Source organism: Eptatretus burgeri, chromosome 5, assembly GCF_056783735.1.
Source record: "Eptatretus burgeri isolate ZD-2024b chromosome 5, Ebu_testis_v1, whole genome shotgun sequence".
Lineage (NCBI taxonomy): Eukaryota > Metazoa > Chordata > Myxini > Myxiniformes > Myxinidae > Eptatretus > Eptatretus burgeri.
The window spans coordinates 75,711,468-75,739,433 of record NC_140965.1 but is presented as its reverse complement, the minus strand read 5'-3'; the positions used below and the strand labels follow the sequence as shown (position 1 = coordinate 75,739,433).

Below are 27,966 nucleotides of genomic sequence, written 5' to 3'. Positions count from 1 at the left end.
CCAGAAGGACAAGAATCTCTGCAGCACTTTACCAATATAGGCTTTTTGGGAGAGTGGCCAGACAGAAGCCACTCCTGTGAAAAAGGCACATGACAGCACACCTGGAGTTCACAAAAAGGCACGTGAAAGGCACCTGAGAGCATGAGGCAAAATATTCTGTGGTCTGATGAGACCAAAATTTAACTCTTGGCCTGAATGCCAAGCGCTACGTCTGGTAGAAACCGAGCACAGCTGATCACCCATCTAACACCATTCCTACCATGAGGCATGGTGGTGGTAGCATCATTCTATGGGGATGCTTTTCAGTGGCAGGGACTGGGAGACTTGTAAGGATAGAGGGAACAATGAATAGAACTAAATACAGGCAAATACTTGAGGAGAACCTGCTTCAGAATGCAAACGACCTTAGACCATGGCAAAGATTTATGTTCCAACAGGACAATGACCCTAAGCATGCAGCTAAAGCAACACTGGAATGGCTGCAGAACAAGAACGTGAAAGTTCTTGAGTGGCCCGGCCAAAGCCCAGACTTGAATCCCATTGAGAATCTGTGGAAAGATCTCAAGACTGCTCTTCACCGATGCTCTCCATCCAACTTGAAAGGGCTTAGGAAGAATGGGAACTGCAAGGAAGAATGGGAGAAAATCCCCCAATCCAGATGTGCAAAGCTGCCACAGACATACCCAGGAAGACTCCAAGCTGTAATCGCTGCCAAAGGCACTTCTACAAAGTATTGACTCAGGGGGTTTAAAACTTATAGATGCAAAACATTTCAGCTTTTCATTTTTAATTAATTTGTAAAAATTTCCAAAAACATTTTTTCACTTTGTCATTATAGGGTATTTTGTGTAGATCGATGAAAAAATTTAATTTAATCCATTTTAAATTCAGGCAGACTGTAACAACACAAAATGTGACAAAAGTCGAGGGGTGTGAATACTTTCTGAAGGCAGTGTACATAAATGTTTTGTTTGTTTGTTTCCGAGGCCAAAGATAAATTACTCTCGATTTTTACATCTGGAGAAGGAGAAGTGTGTGAGTGTGTGTGTGTGTGTGTGTGTGTGTGTGTGTGTGTGTGTGTGTGTGTGTGTGTGTGTGTGTGTGTGTGTGTGTGTGTGTGTGTGTGTGTGTGTGTGTGTGTGTGTGTCCACTGCCATCGCTCGCTTGTATTAACAGGAAATTGTAGGAACTAGACCTCTCCATCCATGGATGTTTCTTGTATTGCCGATATTTTTGTGAGTCTGACTTGCATCTAGGAAAGCAACAATTATGGATTACCATTTGGAAATTGCCACTCTTTCATTAAAAAGACTATTTCAATTGCAGATTTCACACAAGCGACTGCAGGTTAAAAGTGCCCACGCGAGCAGAACTTTCATCTTTCATGAGCATACACTTTGGTTTTGGAATTAGCTGCAATTGTTGATTGTTGGTCTCACCCCATTCCTAAAGGGATGGTGAAGCAATAATTGGGTACAAGAGAATTAATGTGAGAGAGACAGAGACACAGAGAGAGAGAGAGAGAGAGAGAGAGAGAGAGAGAGAGAGAGAGAGAGAGAGAGAGAGAGAGAGAGAGAGAGAGAGAGAGAGAGAGAGAGAGAGAGAGAGAGAGAGAGAGAGAGAGAGAGAGAGAGAGAATGAAGAGATTTATAAACGGAAGTAATTACCTCATGTAATTGCAGTCCGAGGAAATCTGTGCAATTAGTTTTTACAAAACATGGATATATTCACCATGAACATGTCATGGAGTTGCATTGACAAGGCCACACAGTGTGACATCATTTCTTCTGCTTTTCTGGCAGGGATTTTCCTTGGTGTGAAAGAAAAACGTCATCATGGCAGGTAGGCCTACTCAAGAGGCGGGAAGGGATAAGATCTCATGAAGATCTCAACGTATTAACATTTAGACTTTCTTCAATTTCTGTCTATTATAGAGAAATGTGTATTTTCAATTAAAAGTTGTGTTCTCCTCTGAAATGTCCAACATTTATTTCAAGCCAGATCCCCTTAACTTCATCGAAAATATATTTTAATTTTATCTACTGACCACATGATTCTTATCAACCTGACAACTTGATGGCTGGGTTCAAACATGTGTGTAGTACTGTCGGATCCTGCTATTTGACGATTCACTATTCACGGACCCCGCATATTCGAGGTTTATAAAAGGCGACCTGCTTAAATATTCGCAACCCTGCGCTTCCCATATTCACAGGTTGTTTTTTTTTTGCGTTTTCCGGTATTTTGTGGCCATATTCGTGTTTTTTTTTTCACGTTTATGCTGTTTTTCAACGGGATTTTTGATTTTCCCTCATGAATCACTAACCGCTAAAATCATTTTTACCTCTTATACGAGCCTCAAGATTGTATACGAAAAAATTATTAAAATACCCACCAGGAACCTATCCCGTATTTTTCCATTGAAACAATGCCCCACTATTTGCGGATTTGCTATTCACGGCATTTTCCAAGAATGTATCTCCCCCGCGAATAGCGGGGTCCGATCGCATTTGTTTTTACTTTTGTCATAAAAATGAAAAAAACCTTTTAAGGTAGAGCACTAGAAAGATATAATGGTTGCTAAGTATGACGTCTTTGGCTCCGGAAGGAACTATATACTTGCTATCTTTGGTATATGTCAACAATATAGTGTGAATATAGTACGAATAAAGAAAAATGAAAACTAGAATTGGAACGTTAACCAGATATATCCCTTCACTTATATATCATCCCTCAATGCAATAAATAACATTTATGCCTGCTGCTGAGTACAAATGAAGTCCAAAGTGTGAAATGTATGTTGTAAGTGTCAATGTGAATATCTGCAGCGAGTGCCACCATTCTACTTCTCCATGTATGTTCTAACCACTCGGTCTCCCATCAGCCGAAGTCCTATGACATTTTTAGTGAAAGTGATTTCTCCAACATGCAATTATATACAGTATCATGACATTTCAGGGATTATCAGAATAGATTATCAGAATAAAAGGAAGTGCACTCACCTGTGTAAGCTGGGCTTGATTCCCAACTCGACCCAAACCAACACAAAGGTACCAACACCAATCAATATGCGTGCCGACCGTCGGATGGACGTCAGATCAGGTGTTCCATCTTCCAGCATTGGCTGGCGGACGTTAACGATTCGCCATTGTTTTTTGTTGAAGAGTAGGTGAGGTGTCACCGACAGCCCGGCCAAAGTCCTGCCATTACATACATGGGGAAATGCATCAGCGGCATGGCCATGCCTGCAACCGGCTGGGCAGTCATAATTGAAACGCAGTGCAAAATGCATTAACTATTGAAACTGGTACTTGCAAAATCAGTCGCTGTGACCTTGCCCATTGGACCTCGAAAACAGAAGGCTTCTAGCTTTTGATTGGTGAACCAATTGGTGAACCCCATGTGCAAATTCTGTTCAAACTTCAAGGCAATCGGATCTAAATTGATGATTTTATGACCTTATAGGAAAAAAGTCTGAGTCTGAAAAACCACAGGTGGGACGGACAGACAGACGGAGAACAAACCCATCATCCCCTTTGATAAAACTGGTATGGGACTAATAACAGACCAGACCAATCAATCATCTTGCGAATCTTCAATTTAGCAAATAGTAATAATAACAATATTACGAGAAAAACTGTTTTCTAATATTGCCACTCTTAAAAGTCATTTGTGACACTTTCTTTTTCCTTTTTATACAAATGTATTAATTTATTTATTTTATATATACTTTTATATATTTATTTATTTTTTATATATAATTTATTTATTTTATATATTTATTTTATGTAGACAAATATTTATTATATATATTGAAATGCAAAATTGTGTGCACGATGTACAGAGATTGATGATACTTCCACCCTTTTACAGAGAAACTCAAAGGAGCCAAGATCATTTTTGTTGTCGGTAAGTTTCTCTTCATCGTGACAGCTAAACCCTGTGTCTTGTACTTTTCGAAAGCTCATCGTCACATAATTGCATCCTGTGCACACCAGACATTAATTTGCTCTGTTTAATTAGGAACTCTTGGAATAAATTAGTACTGTATCACCCTTTGTGTTAGTTATCATCATTATTATTTTTTGCTATCCATTGCTTGAAATAAGAAGTCTGAAAGACACTTCAGGACATAAATAAAGGATCAAACTCTACATGGAGTTAAATGCATTGCTCAAATACAGCGTGTAGATTGAGATCAAGGCTCATGGAAGAACTAACGATGGAGGGAGGAAGGTTAAGCACAGTTAACATTTTGTATTGACGAATGATTTTGTAACCACTAATGAAAGGACAATTGGGAACAGGAAAAAGTGAAAATAAAGGCTGGTGCACATCACCCAAATCAGAGATAAAGTACTCCGAGACATGAAAATGGCTCGCGTGTGTATCTTTTGGGAAGATGGAGCTCAATTTGAAGCATGATTAATCGATAGATGTTTCACTTTTGTTTCAAGCTGTGATGAGAAATATCAGTGCCACTTGAGTTAAAATTCAACTCAACAGGTTGAAACAATTTTGGATTGAATTTAATGTTTGTTAATTTGCTGTCGGTGTTTGCTCATTGCCTACTATCCACCCCACCCCCACTCTCAAACCAAACAAAAACACCATGGTGATGTCCGTGCACCTGCCCTGCTGTTCTCCTCTCTACTCCTCCTCCTCCTCCTCCTCCTCCTCATCCCATACCCCCTCCCCATAATTAAGTAGATAAAATGATACATTGAATGTGCTTTTGATGAAGTGCCAAATTACCTCTTCCTTTCTAAAGCTTTAAAGTTATAAAGTTCTAAAAATGAAAGATTGAATTGAGGTGGTGTTAATACAGTGCCGGCATGATGGACCAAATGGCTTCTTCTATTGTTCAAGTTCTTTCTATTTCCTTTTATTATAACTACGCATAAGCCCACCATCGTGAAAGGACCAATGAAGGCCGACCTGCCAAATTCTGGATGGGCCTTTGTATGCATAATCCACATTGAGACATTTTCAATTTAGATTTTTTCACCTAGCAGCACTCTTCACATAAAAGAACACAGCATCAGAGTCATGGGTTTCCAGAAACTTTTCCCCTTTGAAGGTGCAAAAGACAGAATTCAGGAGCAATTGTGCACGACTGGGAATGGTGGGTACAGAAAGAGAAAGAGAAGGAGAAAAACAAGATTGTTGATATCCACTCAGAAAGGCTGTCACCACAAATGCTTTCCCTTCATGTAGTGCTTGGTCAGTCTCTTCAATGAGTTCATGAAAAGTTTCTGCATATACCAGCTCATGCAGATCTTCTGCATCGAAGAGACCAATCGTCGGCAAGTTTGACTTGCTGGTGTAACTCATGCAGCATTGTCGGTGATATTTTGCCCCCAAGGCAACCAGGTGTTCTCCCCCGATGCGTGCAGGACAGAACTATCCTGCCTTGCTTCTGCGGCTGACAGCAGAGCCTCAACAGCATTGCTTGTGAGTACTTGGGATAAGGCAGCATCTCTTGTGGTATGTTTTTCTGACAAATCACATATTTATGACAGTCGATGCTGGTGAGTGATGTTGCCCTCATTAGCTCACCTGGAATGTAGTTCGAGGGAGCTTATGGAATGGTGCATCATCCGTCCATCCACAAATACTTGCAACTTCTTCTCTGAAACTACACACATGGTTTTGATGAAACTTTACCATAACCTTCATCACCCGTGATGTACCAAAGTTTTGTCACCAGTTCACTGTATTATCTCCACAAGATATTCTTGCCACGTGTTTGCTACATCTCGTCATCTCTGAGAGCCTTGGGCGGAAGGTGTGACAAGCTTTTGAGCATACTTGCAAGACTGGCAAAACATGCATCTGGTTCTATCTGTTGAGGGTCTCTGACATTTTTGTGGAACGAGATCGACTGGTTTTTCCATCATGGCACTGTACTTGCTCGATCACATGCGACTTGAACCGATTTGCAAAAACGCAAACAAACACAAATGACGTCGATCTGCAGCAATCTTAAATAATCATGAAAAAAGAACACAATAATTGATGAAATGGAGATGAAAACATTTGATAGTGTACAACTGATTGGAAACAACTCTGTAAATTTCATAAACCTATAATACTCTAACAAACATGATCATGTGATGTTAGTTTTCACGACTGTGTGGAAACGATGTACCTTTTAGCTACACTGCCCCCAGTAGCATTTGACGGGACTGGGACAAACTAGAAAACAGGTTTTTTTTATTTTTATAAAAATAGACATGTTCGTTGATAACCAGACTTGGTAAGCGAAATATTACTTTTACACACCATTTATACCAACTGCAGTCATTTGGTGACACTTGGTGAACCTAATGTTGAAATTGCTGTCGATATTCCATTTCTCTCTCGGCATATAATGGCTGCGTGGTAGGAAGTGTTACTAGTGTAGTATATAGTAGAAAAATCGTGCAAATTATGATACAAGCATCAAATTTGGCATTTCTGTTCAGTAGGGCTTTCTGATCAAATCTGCCCGATTGGCCATTTGAAAATCCAAATTTTGAAAAATTTGAAAAAAATTCAAAAAAATTGAAGTCACAGCTGGCTGAAATTCTTGAAGCGCAAGTGAACATCTCAGACAGAGAACCAAGGGGAGATGCAGTCATCATTGATGGCTCAGCACTTATCAATGCCCTACCTCCACGCACTTCAAAGACATTTGATGACTATGCTAAAGAAGACATCATCCCAAAGGTGGAATCCTATGGTGCCAGGCACGAGAGGGTGGACGTAGTGTTGATGTGTACAAGAAGTCAAGTCTGAAGTCCGAGGCAAGGTCGAAAAGGGGGCAAGGAATCAGAAGAAGAGTGACAGGAACCAGTAAGACCCCAAGTAACTGGAGAAGCTTTCTTTGAGATGACAGCAACAAGACTGAGCTGTTTCACTTCCTTGCGGAAAAGATGTGTGAAGCACAGACGACAAGCACAGTCATTGTCACAAAAGGAGAAGATGCCATTAGCAACACAAGGAAGTCACTGGATGCTGTGTCGCCATGTTGTCATGAAGAAGCTGACACTCGAATATTTGTACACGCCAGGGATGAAACGACGGATGGTAGCAAGTCCATTATCATTAAGGCTAATGACACGGACGTACTAGTCACAGCAATATCTGTGCTGCCATCCTTACAGGAACTAGGTCTTGAGAACATGTGGATTGCCTTTGGCCAAGGAGCCAAGGCACGATGGATTCCAGTCCATGAGGTAGTTTCTGCAATAGGGCCTGAGAAAGCTGAAGGGATCCCATACTTCCATGCGCTCACTGGATGTGACGTCGTGTCTGCCTTCCGCGGTAAAGGGAAGAAAACTGCATGGCAGACTTGGAACGTCTTTGATGATGTTTCTGAAACATTCACCAATCTCAGCCAGCATCCAACATTGATTCGTGATCTTGACTTTTTTGAAGTTTATTTTATTTTTTTTCAAATTTTTCAAAATTTGCATTTCCAAATGGCCAATCAGGCAGATTTGATTAGAATCCCCTGGAGAACAAATGTGCCAAATTTGATGCTTGTATCATCATTTGCACGATTCCTCTCAAAAATTGCTGTTATCTGCAACACTATACTGAATTGATCATGACTTAAAAAATATGCAATTAAAAATACTGAATTCTCACCCTGCACATTAAACTTACAAAGAATAAAGCAATTATATCATTTGAGCACCTAAAATGTATTTGCATGTCAGATATGTGATGGTGGGCACAGTTCATAATCAGGAAAAGCGGCCTCAGCTGCGTGAAGCACCATGAGGGTAGGGGTAGTAAACTGAACACAACTCATGCAAAAATGCACTTACAAAGTGACACCCAGGCTTAAAATGACCCAGAAATACCACACTTTCACATTAAATAAGAATATCTAAACAAGTAATGTTTTTAAAGTCTGGGAGCCAAGTTTCGAGTCATTTGGGGTAGGGGTTCAGAAAGGTGTGCATCTCCCTTAAAAGTGAACCTATAGGCCGACACCTTGGGCTTATATCGATCCTGATATTTTCACCTCTCATATGGTATATCCAAAGTAATGCTGTAGGGGGGAGGTTACAATTCTGAATTTCCCTGTTTTGGCTCCCAGACTATTCCTTAGCCCAAGCAAATGCACAAGATTGTGCATTCAGCCAAGGCAGTTCACGTGATGTGGATGCCAGACTTGGAATGTGTCCAAAGGTAAAGACTAGCTTGCCACATCAACAAGGTTCAGGTCACAAAGCTACGAGATCGAATCACTTACACACAGGACATAATTTCAGAGGAATTGCAAAGAAATTAAGTTTGCAATGGAATTTAAAGAGAGAATATGCTTTTTTAGGCTCGAGAGTGGAAAATAATAAACAGTACTATATATTTATAAGACAGTTAGCCCCCCAACTAAACATTCCGAAACAAAAACAAAAAGTTTTCTTAAAATTAACCTCATCCAACATCCAATCCTCTTAAGATTATAACAATACTACAAGGGACCTGCAGAACATCCACATAATGTAAAATGTGACTTCAAATCCCCAACTCGCCCCCCTTAACAAACTCCAAGTGCTCAACCTCCACCTCCCAACCCCAAGTCCTCACCCTTCCAACTCTGTGCCTATCTTTGCTCTCCCTCCTCCACCCTCCCCTCCCCCAACTTCACTTTATACTCATCAGATATGATTACCTCCACCACCGAAGGTGGACAAAGGTTATGTTTTCACCCCTGCCTGTTTATCTGTCTGTTACTTGGAAAAAATTTTTGCCAAGTCTGTTGATCTTTTCCATTTGTTTGTTTGTTTGTCTGTCTGTCCGCTCACCTACAGCCCAAACCGCTCAGCTGATTGTTGTGAAACGTTAGCAGGTTGTAGGCACCATCTATGCGATGGTCGTATGACAAAGTTTTGCGAGGTCAACATTGGCCAAAAGGTCAACATAGACCAAATTTCTAAAATTGTGAATTTTCATCCAATGGACTTCAAATTTGAACAGGATTTTCAAATCAGGTCACTGAACTTAACCACAAATTACTTTTGAGGTCAAAAGGTCAGCATAGGCCTAATTTCTAAAATTAAGTGATCGGGCCATAAAACGATCTATACTGTACATATAAATATATAATGATATCTCAAAAAGTTGCACACAAGTTATGACAAAACGAGGTGAATGAGTTGGTTAGGTGACAAGAACAAGCCGATGAGATTTTGGTTCAGATCCGGATCAAGTTTTGGCCTATCAGTGGGATACAAATTATAAACTGTTCAGCCTGGCGGAGGTATGCGCTCGAGCGAGTGCCATTCTACTTTTTCCTGTTCTGCCAAGTGTCGCTCTGAGTGATTTTTCATTTATTTGTCTGTTTGTGAACAGGATATCTCAAAAAGTTTTGGGTGGATTCATAAAAAAAAATTGGTGGACAGGTTGGGTGTGTGACAAAAACAAAATGATTAGATTTTGGTGAAGATCCGGATTCAGACACTAGAATTTTGAAAGTGATTCTTCAACATTGAGTGACAGGGCTAAAAAGTATACACTGTATAGCACAATATCTCAAAAAGTTATGAACGGATTCAGCCGAAACTTGGTGGACAGGTTGGGTGTGTGACACGGACAAATTGATTCGAATTTGGTGAAGGTCTGAATATGGACCTGGATATGGACCCGGATTTGGTGAAGGTCTGAATATGGATAACTTTTTAATTTTTACAAGTTATTCTTCACCATTGAGAAATGGGGCCAAAAACGATATGTAGCACAACATTTCAAAAAGTTGTGGATGGATTATGATAAAACTTGGTGGACGAGTTGGTGAGATGACAAGAACAAACCGATTAGATTATGGCTCAGGTCAGCAGATCCGGCCTATCAGTGGGATACAAAAGGTAAAGTATCCAGCCTTGTGGAGGTATGCGCTCTACCAAAGTGCCATTTTACTTTTAACTGCAGTCAGCTTCTGCATGCAATAAATCTGTCCCACACGACGCTAGTTAATTAATCAGTCTTTGCCCTTTCAGTATTTCAATGACCGTCCACTCCATTGGATTTTATTGCCTCCTTTTGAGTACTCTGCTCGATTGCATCGGTTACTCGTATATTGAAGATATTGAAACTGGCTACATCTGAAATACACCCTTCATCACTTGCTTTTCGCAAACCTTTTGACAAGACGGACGAGCTTCCAGATAATAATTCATCCAAGTGGATGTCTAATACATATCGAGGATAAAATTTCTAATCGGGGAGTTTCTAAGTAGTTTAATCTTACCAAAAGGCACGAATGTATTGTTCTTATCAGGATCGGAATTTTTCGCAGACTTTTCTCTCAAGGACTCCATGATTCCACAATCAACACGTTTTGATTATAATTTCAAGAATATGTTTAAAAGCTTTTTTTTTTATAGAATCATGTTTTCCACTCAAAATCTCTGGTTCATAGATTGTGTATACTGTACTAGTGAAGATATTTTTTTGTTTTGCATAGTTTTTTCACAGACCTTTCCTTTGAGCATAACAAGGATTTGTAACAGTTCTTGCAAGCATATCGAGAATGAACTTTAGCAGATCCCTTACCCATCCTATCGTCAAATCACAGAGCGTGTACACGTATTTTATCATTTCCAAAGTTGTAAACAATTTCCCTCACTTCCATAAACAAATAAGACAGATAATTTCACACTGTACAAGCACACACACACACACACACACACACACACACACACACACACACACACACACACACACACACACACACACACACACACACACACACACACACACACACACACACACACACACACACACACACACACACACACACACACACACCAGTTACAATAGCATCGTCATTTCGAGCTCATAAGCACTACTGTCAAATATTTTCCAGAAGAAATAACTTACAAATATGGCGTTTACGTTGTTAGTGGTCTTGATGAACTGAAATGTTAACAGCAAGATGCCAACACCATGATTTAAGTTGGGTTCCCCCCCCCACCCCCATTTCTATAAGAGCAAGGCTCATGTAAGAATAAGGTTGACCTGATAGTGGGGTAGCATGTTGGCTGATTTGAGAGCTTCGAAGTAACGTGCTTGACTTTGAGCAGTGTATTCTGGGTTCAGTCCCTGACCTGATCCTGAACTGTCACACTGGTTTTTTTTTTTGGGGGGGGGGGTGATGCAGCCAGGGTGTTGCATCAATGAGTATGCAGTCCTTCAGAATTGGTCGTTCAGCTCGGTGTCCCACGTCTGTCAGCATTTGTTGCTGGTGAATGTCGGATTACAGTCTTTTGAAAAGAGTAGATCACTGTGTGTCGTTGCGTGACCCTTGCCAACTTCCTGCTCTGACTACTACTTTTGGGAAAGCAATGTCAAACTACTATCCAGTGTAATCCAGGCCACGGGACATCCTTGAAAAGGGTATAGACTCCAGCAACATTTTTTCGCTTAAAGTAATTATTTTTTTGTCACAGGCGGCCCTGGCTCTGGGAAGGGAACACAGTGCGAAAAGATTGTGGCCAAATATGGTTACACGCATCTCTCTACTGGTGATCTGCTCCGTGCCGAAGTGACTGCGGGTTCTGAGCGCGGGAAGAAACTCACAGCTATCATGGAGCGAGGAGAGCTGGTGCCACTGGTGAGGAATTCCTGCCATCTTTTACTCTTGACTGTTTCTGTAATTACAAGCAAAATATGTAGCAAGTGACTTGATGAACATTAATAAACTGCAGAGAATTGTTTGCACTCTCTGATTCATCGACTTCCTAAGGGCTGGCAGGATAGCCTAGACTGGAGGTATGCGTACTCGCTTCTGAGCTGTCCAGCCTGTGTTTGAATCTTGGCACAGCTAAATACTGTCATCCTGATATTTCATAGGCATTACGAGGTATCAATGCGTGCGCTGTCCCTCAGATGGACATCAAACTGGGCTTCCCGTCTCCCAGCATTAGTTGGTGAACGTTAAAGATCCCACAATGACCTTTGTGAAGAGTAGGCGAGCCATTGCCTACACCCTGAACAAATTGAAAATTCCTGCTCAAACATACAGGGGGCACTGCATCAGCGGCACAGCCACACCCCCAGCAAATGATGCTACCCACAGACATGTGTTGCAGAGCAAAGAAGTAGCAGCTTTTTTAAAGTGGCAGGATGCCTGCCACTACTTCAACTACCTGTATAATTTTCAAAACACAAGAGTAACGAGAAAGCATCTCAAAATGCAAAGCCTATCCTCATCCGCTTTGTACTCAAACTAAACTTGACAAAAACTACAGTAAAAAAAAATATCGTACATTTTATTCATTTGTGTTCTCACTATCTCATAATAAAGATTTGTTGAATATTTGATGACGAAAGCTCAATTGGTGAAAATGTTACGGCCTGGACATACCTACTGAATCTCAGTGGTAAACAAGAAAAAGAGCAATCAGAAATTGCAGACCCTCGTCAGGACTTGTTTTGTGTGGTGTTTCTTGTGTGGCGTTTGTGTACTGGTGGGTTACATAATTAATAAGAGACATAATTAGAACTGCCACTTTATAACTGCTGGCAGTGATGACCAGGTACCAAGACGTCCCGCTTTGATCGGATACCTAACCCTGACCCATGACGTTTTTTAATTATTATTCAATTGAATTCAGAATGGGATTAAAATAAATTCAATTCAGATAAAATGGAAGACCAAATAGGTACAGTCCTGCATTGGAGTAATCAGAAGTCTTGGATAAGATTCACATTTCAGCTGCTTCTCCTCTACCGGTAAACCCATCCAGGCAGAGCCAAGTGAGCCTTACTCAAAAAAAAAACTCTCCAAAAAAACCCCACATCAAAAAATTTAATATTTCTGGCTGTAAGACCACGTGTCCAATCAAGTTGAAATTTAAAACATGTATTCCCCATCATTACTCGATCATAATTGTGAAGTCTCATGTCGATTGATTAAGAAGTTACAGAGAAAACATTATTTAATATTTTTCCTAAATCCAATATGGCTGCCAAACCATGTGACCCATAACATCATATGTGTGAAGCTTTTGTTCCTCATGGATAGGCGGTCATATTTGTAAACTTTCTCCTCGATCTGTTTGGCCATTTCAGAGAGGATTTTTGAAGGTTTTTTTTAATTAAAAAAAACAATATGGCTGCCAAATGACGGGACCAATGATGTCATGAAAAAAAATTTTGTGGACCATTTTATCCCGAGATGACCCTCACAAATTTTCATACTGATCGGATGTGGCATTCTACATATGCAATTATGATGTCATAATGAAAGCAGCCAAGTTTCAATATTTATCTTGGTGCGGTTTCAGAGATACAGAGGTCTAAAGTTTTTTTTCCCGTTTTTTCAACATGGCTGCCACCACACTACGTGACCTATGACGTCATAATTAATCATTAAAACATTCCACATAAGTAGTCACACCAATGGTGAAAAATTTGTCTCAATCCGACAAGCGCTTGCAGAGAAAAACACGAAAGTTCTGTGCGAACAAACAAGCAGTCATAGACTGGTACTTACGAAATCGTCAACTTGACCTCTGACCTTGTCTAACAAAAGCTGTCTCAAGAGAAGGTAGCGACACAAACCAGAAGTTTCTACGATGATTCTGTACCAAACCATCAAAAATTGTAACGTCGACCGAAGCAAAAATCTCCATTTCTCCATGCAATTATTTAATATTATTTTATCAAAGTCACAAAACCGTAATATTTGGCCATCCACCAACAATCTTTACATAATCTGACGGCTTAGCGAATCAGGCATGCGACGATAACCTTTATTGGGATAAAAAATAACTTAAACATCATCTTTATCGAAAACAACGTCAGCGCGCACACAGAAAACCTTTACGTGATCAACGATGCCTCTGCTCGAGCGCGCTGCACCACGTGACGAGCTGTGATGCGGCGAGTGAAATATTTTTTATACAATCTTAAAACGTCTCCAAAACATCAGATTTTTACCAGAATTTTGACAACCGAGTTTTAAGCGTCCTAAGCGATCGCAAAAACCGAAGACAAAATTAAAATGGTAGTTAAAACGAACTCGTAACGTCGAGCGAAGCAAAAATACTCCATTTCTCCACATGAATTTACGGAATTATGTTTGACCTCACTGTGACCTTGACCTTTGACCAAAATCTAGTCAGCGCTAGCCATCACGCTCCTGAATCACGTGGTGTAATTTGACATTGGTAGCTTCTTCCGTTCTCGAGTTATCATGCCCACAAACAAACACACAAACACACACACAAACAAACAAACACACAAACAGAGGACAGAAGTCATCAATATACTTACGAAATCTTTAGATTTCAGAGATAAAATTTAGAGATAAAAAAGATTTTCAGAGAAAAAAGTTTCAGAGATAAATTTTTTTTTTTTTTTTGCGTTTAATCCAAGATGGCTGCCATACCACGTGACACATGATGTCACAATGAAAATATTCTCCATGGGGGTCACTCTTACCCTGAAAATTGTCAATTGGTCAAGTGGTTGCTGAGAAATGAAACGTTAAAATACAATGAAGCAAGAAAGTGTCAAAGAATAATAATAAATAATGAAAATTATTTTAACATAATTATTAATTTAGCTTCTCCATATTCTCATAATAAAGCTTTTATGAAAATTTGATGACAAAAGCTCAAATGGTAAAAAGTTACGGCCCGGACACACACACACACACACACACACACACACACACACACACACACACACACACACACACACACACACACACACACACACACACACACACACACACACACACACACACACACACACACACACACAGAAGTGATTGCAAAACCCTGTCTTCCGCTGCGTGGGGGATGGGCTAACTAGAACACCACTCAATAGAGTGCGTACCTTCACCAAGCTGAACAGTTTATGTTTTGTTTCCCACTGATATGCCAGATCCAGATCTGGACCTGAACCAAAATTGAATCGGCTTGTTCTTGTTACCTTCCAAGCTGTCCACCAAGTGTTTCTCATAACTCGTCCACAACGTTTTGAAATATCATGTCATGTATAGTTTTTGGTCCCATCTCTCAATGGTGAAGAATCACTTTAAAAATTCTCGGATCCAGATACGGACCTTAACCAAAATCTAATCAATTCGTCCATATCACACACCCAACCTGTCTACCAAATTTTGTCCGAATCCATCCACGAGTTTGTGAGATAGTTTATCGACAGACAAACAGACTGGTACAAAAACATAACCTCCTCCCACATTTGTCGTGGAAGTAATTACAAAACCTTAAATGGGAGTGGCCCATTCCAATGATAATGTAATAATCCTATGACAAATCTGATGGAGCATCTCACTTTGTAAAGTTCAAATGGACCGGTTGTTCTTCCCTGACCTTCCCGCAGGAAACTGTACTGGATATGCTTAAAGATGCCATGATTGCACAATCTGACAAAGCCAAAGGGTTCCTCATCGACGGATACCCACGAGAGGTCCGCCAGGGGGAGGAGTTTGAAAAGAAGGCAAGTTCCATTGTTCCACCCCGTACACATCACTAAGACCTAAAACTTGCATTGCTTGCACTTGTGATTGAAAACTTAAAGCCAATTTAACTGTGCTGCAACTCACATCGCTTACGTTTTCAGAATATAAATGATTTTCATTTTCATTTTCAATGTTTTCATTTGCGTTTCATGTCATTCTCCATCCCAATCCACAAGTCTTGTTTTTTTGTTTTTTTTTAAACCCCACTGACCCTTTCTCGTCTAACTCTCTTACTTGAAGGTTGCTGTGGTTCCTCCCACCCTCCCTTCTCTCCTCTTTTCCTGTTTGTTCGTTCCCTTGCTTAATGTGTCCAACTGCTGCCTGCACTGTCAGTTTATACCCTCCGTCACCTCACTTCTTCCATGAGCCTTGATCTTGGAAAGAAAATAAATAAATAAATAAAAACAGGAAGGACAACCTGATGACATGGGTTTTTTTTTTTTTCGTTCATTCATCAGGCAAGTGTCTGAAATATTTTAAAATTTGGTGGAGCTATCACAGAAAAAGATGCAGCTGCAGGCAAAAAAACAAAAAAAATAATTATATATACAAATACATACATACATACATACATACATACGCCTGGTGTTGGCTTAATGGTGAAGGTGGCAGGCTTGGGATCCTAGAGTCCTGAGTTCAAATCCTGCTCAGCTGTTGAATTGATACCAGGTGGGGTTAACTCTGCCCGTCATCCTTTGGTCGGCAAAATGAGTGCCAGCTTGCTGGTGTACACCGTGTCGGAGTGGAGACCCGTCCAAGATTGTTCCCAATAGCCAAGGAGACCGCTTCGGCAGCACCAATGCTCTGCGCAGAGTATGCTCCTAATGGACACACACACACACACACACACACACACACACACACACACACACACACACACACACACACACACACACACACACACACACACCTAACCTGACAAGGCAGCAGAATGCAAAGCAAGTCCCATCACAGTGATTGCTGCACCACCTGCCAGCAACATCAAGAAGATGGTGAAGACCCTCATACCCTCAGTCACCTCACTTCTTCCATGAACCTAAAACGTTAGGGTCATGGAAGAAGCCCTCAGCCGAGACAGAGATCATAAGCAGCAATTACCATCAATGGTATCTGCAGCTCGACGCCCAAAAGATAGTTGGCACAGCCTTCCACACAGCACATGGGAGGAAACAAGATAACTCCATGTCATACTGAATGGAATTATGCTCCCTTACTCTCCCATCCTCACGTATCTGGGAATTGAGCGAGACAACACTCTAACCTTCCATCACCACTCTCAGAAGGTAGCTGCCAAAGTACTCACAAGTCTCAACCTAGTTTGCAGACTCTGCGGACATGACTGTGGTGCTGACTTTACCACTCCTCACGCATCTATGCTTTCACTAGTCTATGCTTCTACAGAGCCTACTTGTTCTACAGAGCCTACTTGTTCTACAGATACTACTTGTCAGCATGGGGCCAAAATGCACATGTAAAGAAGGTGGTCTCATTTTGAAGTCTCTGACTCTGACTCCAGAACACCCTATTTCCACCCACCTGATCTCCTTTTTGAGGATCATCACAAAGCCAGAGTGCACCTTGGCCATTGCCTGTGCCCTACTAAACTGCATCACTTCCCGTAATAGCTGACATCCCCACCTCACAATGTCGCAAGTGAAGCTGAAACATACCAAGCTTCTCAGAGTGATTCCCACCTCCTCCACACCGAGATAAACACTGACCTCCAAACCCAACACCTGCCCAGATGTAAACTATTTATCAGAGCAGCAAAGTCGCATCTCCTGGGCAACAATCAAACCCAGAAATCCTGGACCCTCCACCGATGAAATGCACCCAACCTGCAGGTCGCAACCAAGATCTCCCTATTTCCACTAAACCTCAGTGATATGATGTACCACAGACGCAATGGGTCCGTCTTAACCGTCTTGATTCAGTAGTCGGCAGATTCAACACATGAACTCATGGGGTGTCTGCAACAGCCAACTGTGTGACTGTTGCCTCAACCAAACTGTAGACCATTTAGTTGAAGAATGTGGCACACACAGCTGTACTGGTGGATGGACCGGCCTGCAGAGAATCGCACCAGCACACCACTCGTTGAGAACTGCCAACATCTTAGACAAAGTCACATCTGCAAGAAGAAGTCAAAGTCACAAAAATCAAAAACAAATTTAAAATGTAGCATATGCTGAACGTCACATGGGATTAAATAATCTGAAACATGTGGCAAGTTTTATCAATCGCAAAAGGAGACTGTTGGGAACACATGTGAGTAGGCCTTGTAGGGATCCAACCACCAACATTTTCCCTTTTTACATTGGTGTTGCAATCCCGAAATAGAATTTGTCCTTTCATCTCATGATGGGACAAGGCCCCCTTTCTCTTCCACTCAATTCTGTGAGTGCACTGACTGGCATCATACGTGGAATATCTTGCTTGTACAATATGCCGCAGATGCATGCGGACATTGTTTGCCAGCACATATATCAAGAAACGTTGTATGGGGTGGGGAAATACAAATGCAATACATGATCTTTTGATAGGACGCTTATGGGGAGGAAAGGGGTGGCGGAGGATAGCTGGATCATGAGATCTTCAAATGAGAGAGACTGGATTAAACACAGGATGTTGTTGGTTGATGGAAAACCACTGGTATGTTTTGCCTCCGCTCTCTGAACTTTTTGCCAGACACGCTCGAGAGCACCAAGTTTTGTCCCTGGCTATTTTGAAACCAGGAGACAGAAATGTTTGCATCTCAGTGAAGTTAGACAAGCGATGTGCAACTGTATTCGTTTACAATGGGATCAGGTTGTGAGACCAAGATATGCCACTTCTGGCTTAAAGACCGAGGACTCCTGCACCTGATTGAGATGAGTTTAAGAATGTTCCATATCACTTTATCATGCGCGATTCGGGAATTTTTCAGATCAGTGTCCAACATTGAGCGTTTTCCATTAAAAGGTACGCAAGCTGCACGAAGCATTTTCTTGTTGAGAAAACTTGTCAAAATTACAACTTGCTCAAAGGCTCAAAAACCATGTAATTTTTGTTTGATTCACAAGGTCATGAAAGGAGTCATATTTTAAGAATCCTATTACCTGGTGTAAATATTCTTTGGAGCAAAGCAGGGAATCCACAGAAGTAAAGGGAGCTTCCACTGGCAGCTTGAGTGTTAAATTAGGGTGTGGGTCAGTACAGCAAGGAAAGCATGTCAGGGTCAGGAGGTCAAAAAAATGAAAAAGAGGGAGCCGAATTCCCGAGATAGCGGGGTCCGACACTGCAATAGCCAGAGTGCACTTTGGCCATTCCATAGAAAAGGAAACCCCCTGTATAGAGCACACCAGTCCATCAATGTCAGGAAATAATATCATCTATAGGCGGTTTCTAGAAAGTGGGAGGCGAGAGAGGCAGCCGGAGGAAACCGCACACTCTAACCATACAAGGAGATCGTCACATCCTGCAACGTGCGGCATGTGTCCAAGGCTGCTGGGCAACCTTTTATATCCACAGCTGACTGCATGCCAAACAACCACGTCAGCATAAGTTAGAAACTGGACTTTTCATAAGAGCAGAACCCTGTGCAGCAGAGACTAATTGCCATGACTAAATGGGTTTAATAATAATAATAATAATAATTGTATTATACAATTATTTACCTGCAATGATTGATACATCCTACAATATATTGTGCTAACCTCTTCCACAGCCCATAAATCCCACAGGAGATGGTTGGGAGGAGGGATGTGGGAAGTGGGGAGCACAGGATCATGGAGTGGAGAGCAAGAGGCGTTGGTTTTTGGAGAACAGGGGAGGATCAGGGGGGGATCAGAGTAGGTTGGGGAGCACGGGGTGGAGTTGCGGGAGTGGGGAGCACCTTTGAGCTATGGGAGCATGTGCTCCATTTTTTATACCTCTGTATCAAACACTGCTTGACACATGCATTCTGGTCAGTCGAGGTTAATGAGCGATACGGCTTTGATCAATCATGCCACAGTCAAGATCGCAGCTTGCATGACCAATGTGCTTGTGGGGAGGGGGGTTAGGGGGAAGAGCTCAAACTAAGTTCTGTTGAGTTTGGTGGATTGACAAACATGTCACAATGTGGGTTATTAAGTGAAATGCCTGAGCTTGATGAACACGTGAGTTGTGTGATGTGAAGGCAAAGTGTGGGGTGAAAGTTCCCTGTATATATATATATATATATATATATATATATATATATATATATATATATATATATATATATATATATATATATATATATATATCTAATTCAGTTTGTGTTGTGGGTTTGTTTTTTTTGTGTTTTACAGTGATGATGATGATGATGATGATGATGATGATGATGATGACGACGACTAGCGTGTAAAAGTTGCTGTGGCCGAGTGGTTAAATTTGCTGACTTGTAAGCCAGCAGGAAATCCACTCACCATTCACAATTTTGATCCACTCTTTGAGTGTTTTGATCCATTCACAAATTTGGAGTCGCCCATCATCTGATGCATATATATATATATATATATATATATATATATATATATATATATATATATATATATATATATATATATATATATATATTGTCATTGGGGTGGCCCGGCCCAGGTTAACCCTGGTGATTGGCTCCTGACAAATTATGTCAATACAGTACTGTACTTGGTTCCACATTCTTAGAATCTCAAAATAAAAAAAAATTAATAATAATAAATTAAGTGCTGCAAACAATGCAACAAAAAGTGGACCTGCAGCCCACAGGCTTGTCAGTCATGAATTCTAAGCCGATTCCCCAGATTGAATAACAAATAAAATACTGAATCCCCAGATTTAGTAATGATTGATAGTTCTGCATCCCCTGCTTGAATGTTTGCCACTCGATGGTGGTGGGAGTGGGTATTACAAGTCATTTGGAAATGACTCGCAATGTTGCACTGTACACGTGCCACCGTGCAAGTGCTTTACTGACCCCTGTCAGAGGGAGGGGGTATTACTCCCCCATCGGGAGCAGGTGTTTCTGACTGATTTTAACCAAGCTTGTATGCCAGATGTTATTATAATGCATTTTTCAGTACTATGAAATAAATGGTGGCATGAAAGCCCTCAAATGTTCGCATTGGTAGAATATTGTAACAAGTCATCGTGCGGCCCACAGATTGGTCCTCCTACACTATTGCTGTACATCGATGCGGCGGCGGAGACCATGGTCAAGCGTCTGCTAAAGCGTGGACAGACAAGCGGTCGTGCGGATGACAACGAAGAGACCATCCGCAATCGCTTGAGCACCTACTACTCGGCCACAGAACCAGTGATCGGGTTTTATGAGAAACGAGGCATTGTGCGAAAGGTAATGTGACAAATTTGGTGTAAACTTTCCCACAGTGAAGGCCAGAGCTGCTCGATTGTAATTTTGTGGCAATTCTTTTGTAATTTTGCAATCCCTGGATCTCTCTACAAGCATTGCCTTTGGATAAAGCAAGCAAAGAACCCCCCCCCCTCCCTCACTAAAGTATGTTTAGTTAATTCTAAAAACGATGTAAAACGCATCAACATGAATGTTCTGGGTATCAAGTTGACCATCTTAGACAAGGAAATGAAGAACACAGGAAAAGGCAGTTCTGTTGATCGCAAAGATTGCCAAAGTACTAAAACAAGCACAAGACATATCAAATGAGCAAAGCAATCGAGAGACAAATGGTGAAAGTGTGAGTGTAAAAGAAGAAAAAAAATAGAGGGTAGGGCGGGTGGCGAGACAGAGAAAGAGAGAGACAGAGAAAGAGAGAGACAGAGAAAGAGAGAGACAGAGAAAGAGAGAGACAGAGAGAGAAAGAGAGAGACAGAGAAAGAGAGAGAGAGAGACAGAAAGAGAGAGAGACAGAGAGAGACAGAGAGAGACAGAGAGAGACAGAGAGAGACAGAGAAAGAGAGAGAGACAGAAAGAGAGAGACAGAGACAGAGACACAGAGACAGAGACAGAGAGACAGAGAGACAGAGAGACAGAGAGACAGAGAGACAGAGAGACAGAGAGACAGAGAGACAGAGAGACAGAGAGACAGAGAGACAGAGAGACAGAGAGACAGAGAGACAGAGAGACAGAGAGACAGAGAGACAGAGAGACAGAGAGACAGAGAGACAGAGAGACAGAGAGACAGAGAGACAGAGAGACAGAGAGACAGAGAGACAGAGAGACAGAGAGACACAGAGACACAGAGACACAGAGACACAGAGACACAGAGACACAGAGACACAGAGACACAGAGACACAGAGACACAGAGACACAGAGACACAGAGACACAGAGAGAGAGAGAGAGAGAGAGAGAGAGAGAGAGAGAGAGAGAGAGAGAGACAGAGACGATACACGCTACACAGATGGAGTAATGTTTTCAACCTGATCCGATGTCTGTTTTATGAAATTGGGGATCCAAAAGAGAAACCCAGTCTAGGTATGGAATACTGTACTGGCTCACAACCATGAACCATTTCCTGTCTGTATCCCCCACCACACCCAACTCCATCAGCTGCTAATCTCCTCTACCCTTCCCTCCTTCACGACGTGGTCCACCAATAGTTGACATGTCTGTTGAAATATTATCAACCTCTCTATTCATGTTGTTGCTGCCGCTCCAGACATTGTACATTCAACAGAAACGTCCAATAGCCATCTCTTCTCACTTATTCTCTGTTCCATTTTGACAGGCCCATCCCCCCCATTCCCGAGGCGGTGTGTGAAGAACTTCACCTCCCACTGTCTGTTGTCCTCACTAACCCCTCCTAGCTCTCTGGAATACATCTGCTTGCAATACACCTCTCCACAATGTGGGATGACGTCCACCTGCTGATGACTCTCGATGTACCTTTATTTCATCTAACATGGATCAACTCGTTGCTATCCATTCTAACTTCATTCCTCATAATTTAAAATGCAGAGAAAGTCATATGAGGAGAGAGATGGAGCAAGCAGGGGTTTGGAGGGGGGGCAGGGGGTTTGCTAAGGGTGTAAGCATCTATCAAGAAAAGAAAGCCCAATCTCCACACACATTCCACCTTTCAGGTGACTCACCCACCCGTGCTGAGTCTTCATCCGACTGATGTATCGACTAATTTGTATGTTGCGAAGTTTGCTGGCGTTGTTATTACAATTTTATGGATAACGAGTATAGATTTTAAAAGACTGATAAAACACCTCTCCTGAGCCATCATATATCTATTTTTCTGCCTTCGCTGATTTTACTCAAACTTCACATGACTCAAATTGGCTGAAGGTCTACCTTGTAATAAGCATGTACCACATACTAAATATCTTATTGCATTGCTTCTTGAAACCACCTTTAACTATTTCAAGTTCTCTTTCCCATTTCAGGATCCACCCTCATATACATTCCTTCCCCAACATTTACGAACGGGCACTGGAAATGAGAACAGTCATTTATTGTTTCCGGTGTTTTCAAAAACATTACGGTCGATTCCATCAAAATGCCATGGAGTATAGCGAACGGAGAGATTGCACAATGCTGTGAGTGATAACATTGTTTTGAAGGTGCATAAACAATGCTACCCCTCTCTCTCTTGCCCCTTCCCTTTCTCTTTCCATATGATATCACACGCCGAAGATCAACTCGGAGAGTGCTCCCAATGAAGTCTTCATTGAAGTCTGCAAAGCCCTCGAAGCAATCCACTAAGCCCAGACAAGCACGTAGCTAACAACAAAACATGGCAGTCAGGTTATCACTATACATCAAGAATGTATGAGAGAAACTAGTTTAATACCCATGTGTTTGTCTCAAAAGCAACATCAAGATGTAAACAAACTCACACTTGCCAAGGAGCAGGATTGTTGAGTTCCCTGCAGAGAACAGTTTGTTACTGGAGATGCTTTTATCCATGTCGGTTGCCTCCTTGTCAGCAGATGGATATTTCTATTCTTTGCGTTCTCCTTATTGCAACTAAATTATTTCACAAAGAAAAAGGTTGGGGTTAGGGATGGAGGTGAAATGAAGAAAGGTAAATTTGAGATGGGGGGGGGTTAAATTTGTCAGGGGGTGGGAGAGAGGGAAGGTGTTAAAATATGACAAAAAAAAAATAAAACATTACGAGATAAGTGGAAACAAAGGTTGGGATAGGGAAGGGTAGGAGGTTGAGGAGGAAACGGAAGTAAGGAATGGGGAGGGGAATAAAATGTACAAAACATAGTGGGGAAAACGGAGGGGTCAAAATTCCTCCATTTTAATGTCCATAACTGCAATTGCACTGTTATCACCACGATTGCACTGTAACAGAAATCAAAGTCAAACAAATAAAATAATAAAATCGTTAATCCATATCCATATCCATATTACCCCAAAACGTCGTTTGCACTTGCTTTTCATCTCATGCACGTCTCGAATGCCAATTCACCACGAAACCATCTTTTCCCCAGTTTCTCTTTACACCAGTTATGGTTCCTGTTGATATCATGAAGCCGTTGTAACAAATACAGGACAACTGATATCTGAAGAAAGTTCACAGGTAATGTCGAAGTACCTGCACGGCATTACATTCCGATCAGAATAAAAATTATTTTTTAACACAAAAGTTGATGAATGATGCAAGGATTGTCAGGTGTTGTAAATTATTTTATTACTGTCATGTTGGCATATCGAGCATGTCTGCAATCATGAAATAGTCAAACACGATGGGTCGATGGTAAATTATGTGTTTGACGTGTACTTCAGGACATTTATATACAGGTAAAGGTAATTTGAAGGTGGTTGATGCACCAGCGTTGAGGATACTTCAATTTCTTAAGGTGTTCCCATCACATGTACACACTTGTCCCATTGATGTAGTGGTGCCTCGATTCTGTCCACATAGAAATCTTTTGGGTGGATACAACAACCATTGTGTAAGATGCTTTGAGCACTTGAACATTCGGAAAGTCAATGGCACCCAGGTATTCTCCAAATGGTCCAAACAGATGAACACCACGAGCTGGCCAAAATCTGGCCTGCATGGTGGAACGACTTAGAATTTCTCAACCCGTCTTTACTAAAGCAGTAGTGCTCACATTTAGTGTGAAAGTTAGCATTGTCGTGCATTGAAAGTGGCACCCTAAGACAGCATACCTGGCCATCATGAGTGTACTGCCATCTCACTTAATTGTATAACAAGAACGGCACTCGGTAGCGTGCATACCTCTGCCAAGCTGAACAGTTTACTGATGGGCCGGATTTGGATCCGGACCTGAACCAAGATCGAATCGGCTTGTTCTTGTCACTTCCCCTCCCTCATCCACCAAGTTTTGTTGAAATCCATCCACGTTTTGAGATATTGTTTTTGGCTCGATCCTCAACGGTGAAGAAACACTTTAAAAATTCTGGTATCCATATCTTCACAAAGATCGAATCAATTGGTCCTTGTCAAAACACCCAAACTCCCCCACAAAGTTCCATCCATAACTTTTTGAGATATCCTGCTGACAGACAGACAGACACGGGTGAGGGTGAAAGCATATAAATCTCTGTCCACTTTTTGTGTCAGGGGTAACGAGTTTCTGTTGATTTTCTCAGGTTCAATAATTAAACTGCTATGTTCCCAAAACACTGACCATAAGCTTCCTGGCTTTTTAAAAAATCATTTTTTGTGATGGGGACCAAGAATGTCCGCACGCCATGCTGGCTCACCTTGACTCTGCCACGAAATGATGTACCAAGGTGCATCACATTAAAATATTCAAGAAAAATCTCCTTTTCTAGTAGTAGCCCAGCGGCGTAACCTCCTTTCACCTTTGGTGGTGGAGGTAATAAAGTCACCTGTTGTTTCATGTGGAGCCTGCGGCTGCTTGCGGCATAATTTTTTCTGAAAGCGTGGCTATGTCACCGACGCCATACCCCTGTTACCAGTAAGCTGGTACTCACTCATTTTGCTGACCTCGGAAGGATGACAGGCTGAGTCAACCCATCTGGTGTTATTTCAGCATTTTAAATTCAGGGCTCAAATTCAAGACCCGAAGATCTTAAGCCAGCTACCTTGACCATTAAGCCAACATCAGAGTTGTAAAAAAAGAACTGATGTGCTTCTCATGTTGCTTTAAGGGGTGTTGCTTAATCAGTCACGTTCAACCGGTACTCATTACATGAATCGCTGAAGCATGGTGGAGAAGAACCCGAGTCAACTAGTAAAGCGACACGTTATAGAAGGAATAAGGGAATGTCAAGATGACCAGGATGAGGTGCTTGAGGGACAGGAGAGGTTGGACGGACGAATAAGCTTCGAGGATACGCACTGGTTAACACACCAAGTGCCTTCTCGAAATGGTGCGACAATCAACCAGAATGGCACCAATGAGGGAATATTGTTGCGGAGCCAGGTATCGGCCACGAGCACAACCGCTAGGTGGAGCAGTAGGGTCGACTCTACCGAACACCCGGAATTTAGATCGTACCTTTTCGGAAAACTCCGAGGGTACGGGTCCCTTACCGGACCGTGAATAGTCAATAATTCCACTACGTGGTACAGGGTTATTTGCCAATCTTCAAAATACCTCGAGCTCCACGTGGAGAGTTACTGAGTATTCACACCCTCGACGGCCCTCGAACGAGTCGAGCCGTTAGCGTGCCCGACCCGTGCGCAACCCGAGCGGACAGTTGTCGAAGTTCCGTCGGTCCAAATGTACATTTACAGCGGCAACAGCCTTTGTAATTCACCAACACACGCCATGCTAAGCCAATGGAAGAAACACAGCAACGAACTGATACATTTAATAAATGTATTTATTTATAAGGGGTGGGGGGGGGGGGACACGCAAGAAGCAGAGTTATCACGACTAATGAGATGCAAGTATGTTCAAGGCACTTAACAGTTGCTACTTAAAGACGGGCCCACACACACACGCGCGCGCACACACACACACACACACACACACACACACACACACACACACACACACGCACACACACACGCACACACACACACACACACACGCACACACGCACACGCACGCACGCACGCACGCACGCACGCACGCACGCACGCACGCACGCACACCAATGGTCTTTAATGAAGGTCTCCAGCTCGAGGACAGGTGAGCTCGAGACCAGAGCCTGCGCTTGGACCTGTCCACCTCGTGTGGTCTTCGACGATCCGGCTCAACAGGACTCGAACCCGCCACACGACGCCGCTCCAAGCACCGGGCACCACGCTCTCCAACCGGCCACGCACCAACCGACCAAGGCCAAGGATTAGAGGCGACGATAATCCAGCTCGGCGGGACTCGAACCCGCAACACAATGATGATGACCACCACGGCCCCAAGACGATAACCAGGTGACAACCAAGACGACCAACCAACCACCCTGGCATTCCTTTATATCTTCTTCTTCCCCAGGTCAGACAATCGCCCTCTGAGGCGGCCTCCCCTCTCATTGGCCGGCATGTCATGAGAACATCGCCTTCTGAGGGGCCTCCACTCTCATTGGCCGGCATGTCATGAGAAGACCAAACTCTGTGGCCTGATTGGACAAGGAGCACGCCCCTGCCTTCCTGGGCGGAGTCTCGATCTGAGTTGATGGAAATCTCCGCCCACGTACAGTACGTGGTCGAACGCACGTCGGAAATGGCGTCGGTGTGAGGAAGTGAGGTGAAGGTGAGGGTGATGCAAACGAATCTCCGCAGCGCACACACGTAGTTCCCGTTAGACACAGGTATAGTGGAGTTCCCACAATAGGGTCCCGTGACCGTTTTTTACGGGACCAAGGTTTGAAGGTTGATTTTAGTCAATTTGGGGGTGCTGATTAAAATGAGCTGGGGTGAACCTCGTGAAAATGTGGGGTTACTCGGCCAGATGCGAAAATTCAAAATGGCCGCCATGATACTTCCAGTATATGAAAAATTGCATATCTTTGGTTCTACATGTCCGATTTTTATGATTTTTGGGTCAAAATATATGTTTTGAAGGTCAAGGATGTCATATATTACCATTCCAGATCGTTATGTTTAAGGGTTAAGTCACAAAATATGAAATATAACTTTTCGGGGGCCAAATCCATGATTGTCGTCGAGTAACATCTGGAAAATAGTAAAAAATCAATTTTCTTCTCATAATATTATTGGCAGTGAATCTTTTCATGCAAGTAAATGTTTGTTTATATGTGGGAGTGCACAACAAATTGAGACAAGAAGAGAAGGACGCAATCATTGTCTTTATTTTCAGAACATGATGTGTACATAATATCAATTTCTCAACTTTTACACTGTTCAGGTAGGTTATACCATTTTGTATGTCCCTCCTGTACTTTATCTGGAACAGTAATATGATGAAAGAATATCAACATTCCTTCATTTTGTCTGAAGAGCAACAGTGTTTCAATGGAAAAATGAAATAAAACATGAATTATCTGAATTCCTGGCAATTGACGCTTTCCCGGTAAGTATTCTTGTAATTTGCATTGACCAAAGTTTGATGTACTGTCCAAACTGTCTTTTATCTAAGACAGTCATAATAAAA

General features: G+C 42.0%; 1 protein-coding gene and 1 long non-coding RNA gene across 4 annotated transcripts in view; one reads left to right on the top strand and one right to left on the bottom strand.

The window, feature by feature from the left end:
- The window catches only part of LOC147026723 (uncharacterized), a 60,337-nt gene extending 42,222 nt beyond the window's left edge, over window positions 1-18,115 (bottom strand). Inside the window, exons 1-2 of the long non-coding RNA XR_015058487.1 lie at window positions 16,071-18,115; window positions 3,003-3,200 (exon numbers count right to left, since the gene is read on the bottom strand). This is a non-coding gene — a long non-coding RNA (uncharacterized LOC147026723). The remainder of the gene's footprint in view (window positions 1-3,002; window positions 3,201-16,070) is intronic.
- Window positions 1-23,799, top strand: part of LOC147026722 (adenylate kinase isoenzyme 1-like) — a 46,710-nt gene extending 22,911 nt beyond the window's left edge. For all 3 annotated transcript variants that reach the window (XM_085882462.1, XM_085882463.1, XM_085882464.1), the window contains 6 exons: window positions 1,803-1,842; window positions 3,874-3,909; window positions 11,445-11,608; window positions 15,352-15,468; window positions 20,640-20,831; window positions 23,096-23,799. In XM_085882462.1, coding sequence (XP_085738588.1) covers window positions 1,836-1,842; window positions 3,874-3,909; window positions 11,445-11,608; window positions 15,352-15,468; window positions 20,640-20,831; window positions 23,096-23,164 — 585 coding nt within the window. In that variant the 5' untranslated portion in view covers window positions 1,803-1,835 and the 3' untranslated portion in view covers window positions 23,165-23,799. The remainder of the gene's footprint in view (window positions 1-1,802; window positions 1,843-3,873; window positions 3,910-11,444; window positions 11,609-15,351; window positions 15,469-20,639; window positions 20,832-23,095) is intronic.
- The last annotated feature ends 4,167 nt before the right edge of the window (window positions 23,800-27,966 follow it).